At 34.7% G+C, this 8,287-nt stretch overlaps 1 protein-coding gene across 1 annotated transcript; it reads left to right on the top strand.

Moving 5' to 3' along the window:
- The first annotated feature begins 747 nt into the window (after positions 1 to 747).
- LOC143595248 (uncharacterized) lies at positions 748 to 6,176 on the top strand. The gene is made up of 6 exons (XM_077074316.1): positions 748 to 838; positions 909 to 965; positions 1,042 to 1,337; positions 1,405 to 1,494; positions 4,322 to 4,680; positions 5,882 to 6,176. The coding sequence occupies exons 1-6, from the start codon at positions 748 to 750 to the stop codon at positions 6,141 to 6,143; spliced, it is 1,155 nt and encodes a 384-aa protein (XP_076930431.1). The 3' UTR covers positions 6,144 to 6,176.
- The last annotated feature ends 2,111 nt before the right edge of the window (positions 6,177 to 8,287 follow it).

The following is an 8,287-nucleotide window of genomic DNA, read 5'->3' as shown; positions in this document are numbered from 1 at the left end:
AAAGTAATAAACTTGACCACAACTATATCCTGACTTACTAATAGCTTTTTTAAACAACCCTTAACAAAATTTATCAGCCTCAACGTAGTCAATGAAACTTATTTTACACCCTCATAAATTAATTCCGGATAATTAATGAACTCACTCCATGGAACAATTTGATGGTAAACATTGAGTTATTATCATCTGTAATTTCCATTAATCAATCAATAAGTCTAATAATTTGAAATATTTGGCAGCTAGCTAAGCAAAACCACTGATCATTTTACCGTAAAGATCATTTGACACGCAATACTCACTTTCAGGCTGTATACTATAAGAACAAGCATCCATGTCCACTTCGTAACCGCTAAACGACCTCGATTTGATGATCAATTGTTGATGTTCGAAGTTAAATAGGAAGATAAGTCGGTGACTGGTTTTTGACCTAAGTTTTGAGTTAATCGAGGGGTTCAAATGTATAAGGGGATTTTCGATGCAAAATGACGCTTAAAGCCCACCCAAAAAGCAGAATTTAAGAACTACGGTTGCATCGTGGGCGCATCCATTCAATTCTCACTAAAATCCAATCAATCCACTCAATTTTCATCCTTTAATCTTCTTCAAATGTGATATTTATTTATTATTATTATATCCGTGTAGACGATTAATGAGCCCGAAAGATGAAACCGAGGTCAAAGTGTGAAAAGTAATGAAATAAATAGCTACCACCACCAAAAAAGCCTTTCCTGGTGGGTGACGAATATCATGTCCAGCAACCTATTTCAAGACCTCCCTCCCCCTTCAGCACCGGCATCGGATCCAGCTGCCCTTAAACCCCCAGAATCCCAACCCCAAGGTATTATTATTCTTCTTATAGCAAGCAATTCAACAACTTTATTATTTTCTAATTTTACCGATTGTTTCAGCTGCTGCCCCGGCCCTCAAGAGCGCCCTTAAACGGTCCAAACCTCCCCAACCCCAAGGTCTTATTATTATTCACGTCTCCCTGTAACTTCTTTTTATCAAACTAATCTGACATCAACTGATTGTTTTTTTCAGATGCTGCCCCTGCCCCGAAGAAGAGTTTGAGGTTTAAAACAATAGCTGATACCTCTCAAACGCAAGTAATAGACGCTATGAAAAAAATAGCTTCGCATATAACCAATGCTTCGAAATTCAGCAAGGCGTCCAAGCTTGCAATTCAGTTGATTCAGGCCGGGAGCGTTAAACCAACCAACAGTGATTACTTTTTCGCAATACTTGAAGCTGTGATGTGTTCGCCAACCACTTGTAATGATCCTCTGGTCAGAGCGGATTACCATGCGTTGTTTTCAGCCGCACAAGACTTGACTCAAGTATGCGGTTCTTGCTCTTTTCATCCGTTTTTGTGATGATCGATTGAATGATGATGTTGTTGTGCAGTGTTTTAGTCAGAAGCAGCACAAGCTGTTGAGTCTGTGGACGATTAGGGCTGTGTTGGCGAATGATCTCTTCACGGATGATAGTTTTGTGGTATGCACTTTTCTTCATATGATTGTTATGCAAGTATAGTGTTTTTACATGCTCTACTTTTATTTGGATTGAAATATTGTTGTAAACTAAAAACGGATTTCAATTTTTGTTTAAATATTGTTTTAAAAGAGTAAACCATACAAACTATTTCTACTCATGTTCATGTATACATAATTAAACATTCTTCCTTGACCATTTATCTTTTACTATATTTTTGTATTAAATAGCATAATTAGATGTATACTCTCATATGGGCTGTAAACTAAATGCTATTTAAAATAATATTCAGGTTCCACTGGTTATACAAAATGCAATTTGACGGTCTCACGGTCATATTTAAAACCTGTTGTCTTCTGACTAGAAAAGTAGAATCATGATTTGTTTTTAATAAAAATTCAAAAAAGTTATGATTATGACGTAATATACAGTTCTAATGTTTTATGTGAAGATTATTATGGAATACTGTCCTTTGAATCACTAACAAACGAGAAAATAAAAAGGGTTTTCTAAAAATATTTCCTATATTTAATAGCATTTTGTTTGCTCGGTGCTTTATGAATATCATGTTAAAGAGCATTTGCTTTACAACTCATGGGAGTATACATGTAATTATGCTATTTAATACATGCATATAGTATAATATGTGATTAAGGATGAATGTAACTATGTATACATGAGTAGATGTAATTCACAAGAAAGAATTATTTTGGAAACCGTTTGTATGGATTCTGCACTTTTAAAACAATATTTAAATAAGGTTTAAATCCTTTTTTAGTTTACAACATTCTTTCAATTTGGATTTTGTAATCCCCTTACACAGTTAGTATAAATGATAAAAAAAAAGGGCCGACCCAAACTGTCAAACCAAGCTGTTTGGGCTGGTCCTGCCAACCAAGCCGGACGCTTCGGTTTGTCTTTTTCCAAAACCATAGTTAGTGGTGCGGTTAGGTCGAAAATTTTAAGATATAGTGATATACACACAAGTACACAGAGTTTCACTTTATGCACCTTTGAAACATTTAGGATTACTGATGAGTTACAGAATGACATGAAGGCTACATGGAAAATTTGATGTAAAAATCATAATATTAGACTTGTTATCTGAAAGTATAATTTTGGCTTCATCAGAATGGACTCAAAACTTTGTACACTAGAACCTCTCTTTAGAAGCATGCGCTTATCATACGGACAAATAGGACAAATATGTTAGGGTGGATAGAGCACATATTGTATTTCTTAATATAGTTTTATCCTGAAATGACATTAAAGGCGATTTTATCTTGACTAGTCGATCACCCTTCTATGTTGTCCCTAAATTAGACTACACAGCTTGGTTTTAAAATGCCCGCATGAGGAACGCATAATGCATGATGCGCTATTAGAACACATCAGGTGGAGCAATGCGCTGTGATTCCATAATGCGAGGCTGATGCGCTATAAATTGCATAATGCGTGATGCCGTCTGATGCTTGCATTTTTGAGTTAAAGTGAGTTTCTCCATATATTATTGGCATAGTTATTAAAAGCCCTCGCTTCTTGCGCGTAGGCATATTTTCAAACGAGGCCCAATATATGCGCTTCTAGTTCCTTGACGACTATGCCCTTGTTTCTTGAAGTTGATGACACGTCTATTGACATTGATGATGGATCAAGCACAATGATCATTTGAATTGAACCTTTACTACTTATTACTTTTTGAACTTTTGGTTTTCATGTTTTGAACATTTTGGTATTTGAATTTTTGGTACTTTACTTAGAACATTTTGCTATATAAGTTTTGGAATTGCATTTGAATCTTGACTCTTTGAACTTATGGTACTAATTAGATGATGTTATATTATAGCTTTTGTTTATTTTATACGAAGAATAGTATTTTTTTTCTTAGGCCCTCACCTTTTTTGCACCTTGGGCCTAGACCCCAGGTGAGGCCTGTGCGTGTTGAGTGTGATTAGTGCCTTTGACAACTATGGCATAGACTTCGATTTTGGGTCCAGCCGACGCTAGTTAAGGACTTGAACACATAGGGAACACTTATTTTGGTTGTACATAAATTTTCTTTGGTGGTACTAATTAACCTTTTTTTTTTCTAGGTTATTTATTATAATAGTATCCAACTATTTTTTTAGTATTTTCTTTTAATAAAATGCCTCGCATACGTGATCCGTGGACATCACGCATCTGCTTTTTGGATGAAACGCATCAAAGGGCATTGCGCTTTTAAAGCCAAGGTACTCACTACTCAGTAGGCGTTTTTTGGTCTCAAAATCCAAGGCATGAGGCAAGCGTCTGCGTACAACCAAATAAGCTTTATTTACAACTAGAAGCAGCATATCTCTCATAGGTATAAATCTATTTATCATGTAAACCGTTCATAATTTCTTCATCCCTTTGGTTCTTATACATATAAACCTCCTACAAAGTACGAATCGTAATTTTGACCCAGGGACACACCTTTTTGGCTCTGATCCCTTTGTCTCTGTGTTTTCACATCGAGAATTATTTGTAGATGAAGAGATGTCAAAGGGGCTTTTTACTCCCCAAAAAAATGGTTTCCTCAGCGCCTTTGATTTTTTATACCAAGACAATGAAGGATCCATACTCTTCTAACTAGAATATGAGCATGTTAGATTGCTAATATATTTAGGAAAACGGATCCTTTTAGAATCAAGAAGACATGAATGAAATCTTTAAAGATGCTTTTAGCAGAACCCACAAGATCCATCCCCTTGTATAAACGCTGTAGTCTATTTGTGTCGCCATACTTTCAAACACAATTATAATAACTAAAACTATATTTCATCATTCTTTCATTCTGTTATCTCTTCAGTTTTCAAAGGCTTGTGGGAGGATCAAAGATGCTATTTCAAATCTTCCTGTTGCAACAAAATATGATGACATAGAAGAAGCTGCAGCCTTGAAAGATGAATCTGCAACAGAATCTCAGCATGATTCCTTGAACCCGATACCTGAATCAAGTGCCAATGAAGACGAGTCTGATCCCTTTGGATTGGATGCTCTGATTCCAAATGCTTCAAAAAATGAAAAAGCAAAAGTGAAATTAGATGCTGAAGCATCATCTAACATAAGAAAAGATGAAGATGAAGACGCAAAGATATTCTTGAAATCACAAAGAGAAGCATTGATTCTCTGTTTGGAGATTGCGGCGAAGCGTTATAAAATCCCATGGTTAGTGTTATTTTTTAATAATGTTTCGGATTTATAACTTTCTTAGATTAAAAGTTATATGCATTATTTTCAATGTGTTGGCTCAAGAAAAGTAATTAATTGATATGGGTTGACCCGAAACACTTTTTCTTCTTCAATTTAAAAAAAAAATTGTTTGGTGGTTCTAAGGATTATTAATTGATGTTTGGTGATTTGCGTTTCGATCCGATTTAATAAACTTGACTCTTATTTAAGCCCGTATCGGTCCTTTCATAAGTAAATGTGTTGATTTTAGTTGATGGAATAATGAGGTGAGTATGCTAGGTAGGGGTGTAAAGAAGTCGAGCCGCTTGTGAACTGCTCGAGATTGGTTTGCTAAAAACCGAATTGAGCCGAGCTTAAATGAGCTCGGCTTATATTTAGACTCAGTTAATGAACGAGCTTGATACCGAACTTTACTTATCAAGCAAGCTTGCAAGCGTAAGCGCGCTTTTATTCATATAACTTTTATTTAATGTATTAGCTCTGTATTTATATATAATTTCTGTTAATTTATATAAATTACGATAAAAATAATTAATAATATATACTATGTTAATATATGAAAATTATAATTATAAGTATATATTATAATAATATATAAATGAAATAAGTAATAATAAAAACGAGCCGAGCTCGAGCTTGAACACGAGTCGAGCTTGAATTTGGAAATCGAGCAAAAATGAGCTGTTTTTTGTTGTTGTTTGATGGTTGAAACGATTTTAGTATCTTCTCTCTTTTTTTTTTTCAAAATCGTTAGTTTGTATTGGAATTTTCAAAACGACAAAAACGGTTCATAATTATATTATGTATACATAATTACATATTCCAAAAATGATTATTTTGTTTATAAATATAAGAGGTTAAAATGGCTGGTTTGTTTATAAATATTTAAATGATTGTTTTGCAATTCAAAAGGGGGCAGCGGCGCAGCTTGGTGCCCGATTGCCTTCTGTTTCGATGTAATAAAAAACTTACAATTATCTTTCAATTTAAATATAATTAATATAATAAAATTTTCATAATTAAAAAATTTTTCTAACCGAACCGTTAAACCTGCCAAACTGCAAAAACCCTTGGATTTCAAACTGGCCGACTTGTTTTGGTTTGGTCGGTTCATGAACATTCATATAGTTCGTATTGTGTGCCTATAAACTCGGTTAATCAGGTTTGTTGCTTTCAGGTGCCAAACAGTGATAGACATAACAGTGAAGCATGCTTTTGACAATGTTAGCAGATTCACATGTAAACAAAGGAATGCAATTGAGAAACTGTGGGCTTCTATAAGAGAACAACAGACTAGAAGAAAACAAGGGAAATCAGTATCTGGAAAACTTGATGTGAATGCTTTCGAGTGGCTGCAACAGAAATACTCGACTGAGAAAATAAGTATACGCCATTCTGTTGGTGGGAATACTCGTCGTGCTGAACAATGGCTAGGCTAGTTTATATAAAAATATTAGAACAGAATTATTCGACACAATTGCCATCTAGTTGTATGTTTGGTTTTTTTGGCATTTAAAATTGTTGGTTGTATCTTTTTAAGTGAGTATCTTGGCTTAAGGGTTTTAAAGACTAGAGTTGAAAGATGTTTTACAATTTTATTTCCGAATCAAAATTAATTATTGGGAAATTAGTTTTGAGTATTCACAGGTATATTGCATACTTTTTCCTTACCTGGATAAATATTTAAGTTGCAAGTAGATTGATGACGTTTCAAGTGGATTAGACTATTTAGAATTGTTACCTTAACTTGTGCTAGAATCTTCAACCTCTTAATTAGTCTAAGGGAAAAAAGGAACTTGATTCTTTTCTTTTCTTCCTTTTCTCCTATTAGTTTACGAATTCCAAACTTGTACTGGACTCAACTTTACAACACTTGATACAAAATGTTTTTTTCTTTGGCGTGTTAATATGAAAATAAAACTTAGGTAACTAATTACTTAAACAAGAAATTGAGGTGCATTTGGTACGCAAAAATAAAAAGCAGCATAGAATGAATCTTTTTGGAGAAATGAAAAAAATAAGGGTTTGATTGATCAATTAAATGAAATCAACGATTACACAAATAATTTTATTCCATCAAAACAATTAATTCGTATCCTTTACCTTTCTTTTCTTTCTTTCTTTCTTTTTTCTTTTTTTTTTTTATTTCATTACGTTTTCACCTTATTTTCTCAACACTACCACCTAACCGCCACTGCCTGGCTGACCCGCCACCACCACCGCTTGGTCAACACAGCCATCACACCTTCACCGCCATGATCACCACAACCACTGTCGCTGCGCCCCCACCACTATCACTACCGTATCACTTGACCCACCACTACCCGCCAAAACCATTACCTTTTTTTTATTTTGTTAAATTTTATTTATTTTGAGACATTGGTATATATTTTTATCATTTGTATTTTATTCATACGTCTTTTCATGCATATCAAACAAGATAGAGTAATCATCCATTCCATTTCTATAAGTTAGCTAAATAAGACAATGTAATGGTAATGATGTATTTATCCTTACACATTCCATTCCTTTTTTCATTTCATTCCCTTGACCATTTCGTTTCCTCGCCATTCCATTACCCAATACCAGTGTTTGGTATTCGATAATGGAATTGACGACGCAATGGAATGAACAATAGAATGAAACGACAAGAAATCAAATGAATCATTACCATCTCATTCCCTAGTTTGGTTAACATGTGAGAATGGAATATAAAAGTGGTGGTGGTGGGCCGTGGAGCCTGATGGTTGGGTAAAAGTTGGTTTATTTTGTAAATTAATTAGTTAGTTTTAGTGAAATAATCGAACGAACTATGGTACTTCAAGCATTGTTATGTGTTTTCTAGACATTGGAAGCTATGGAGCTTAATGAGGATATTTACGGGCTTGGAACGAAGATCTAGAAGTGATAGATTGGAAGTGCACGCATCACGAGGCAGTCAAGAAAGAAAATAATAAATTCCGAAAAGTTGTATCTTCGCGATACACGAAGATGCAGGGGAACAACTTCGCGATACGCGAAGTTGCAAGAATTCAGCCCCGACTATTTTGTTCTTCGCGATACGCGAAGGAGTATGCCTATCATCTTCGCGATATACGAAGATGCTCAAAGTCGGCAAAAATTAGGGTTTGCCTTATATAAACCCCTTAACCTCCCCATTCGGATTATTACGACTTCAAGAGGCAGAAGAGGTGTTCTAGGGCGACTTTCATCCATCCCGAAGCTTCCGGTTTGTCCTACAATCGTATGTTCATCAAGATAAGTGCTTTAACGATTATGTTGATGTCTAGCTAGTCGTGTGTGTTCTAGGCTAAGGATTTGTGTGAAGTACTGTTTTGATCAAATTCTAATGCTTAATGATTATAGCTTGATTGATTTTATATGAATTTGTCTTGCTTAATTAGTTATTTGGTTGATTAAAGTTTGTGTTTGTGATTATTGATTTGTGTAACGTTTCTTTGGTTGTTCATCAACATTTAGGGTTAAGCTCTTGTGTCATTGGACTAGAATCATCAGACCTTATCATTGAGTTAGTTGTCCTAGACATAGATTTGACAATTGTGGAAGTCTGGGTTCATTTATG

This window comes from Bidens hawaiensis, unplaced genomic scaffold (assembly GCF_021521415.1).
Source record: "Bidens hawaiensis isolate Kalapana, Puna unplaced genomic scaffold, B.hawaiensis_p1.1 tig00044842_1, whole genome shotgun sequence".
Lineage (NCBI taxonomy): Eukaryota > Viridiplantae > Streptophyta > Magnoliopsida > Asterales > Asteraceae > Bidens > Bidens hawaiensis.
This window is presented reverse-complemented; position numbering and strand designations above follow the sequence as displayed.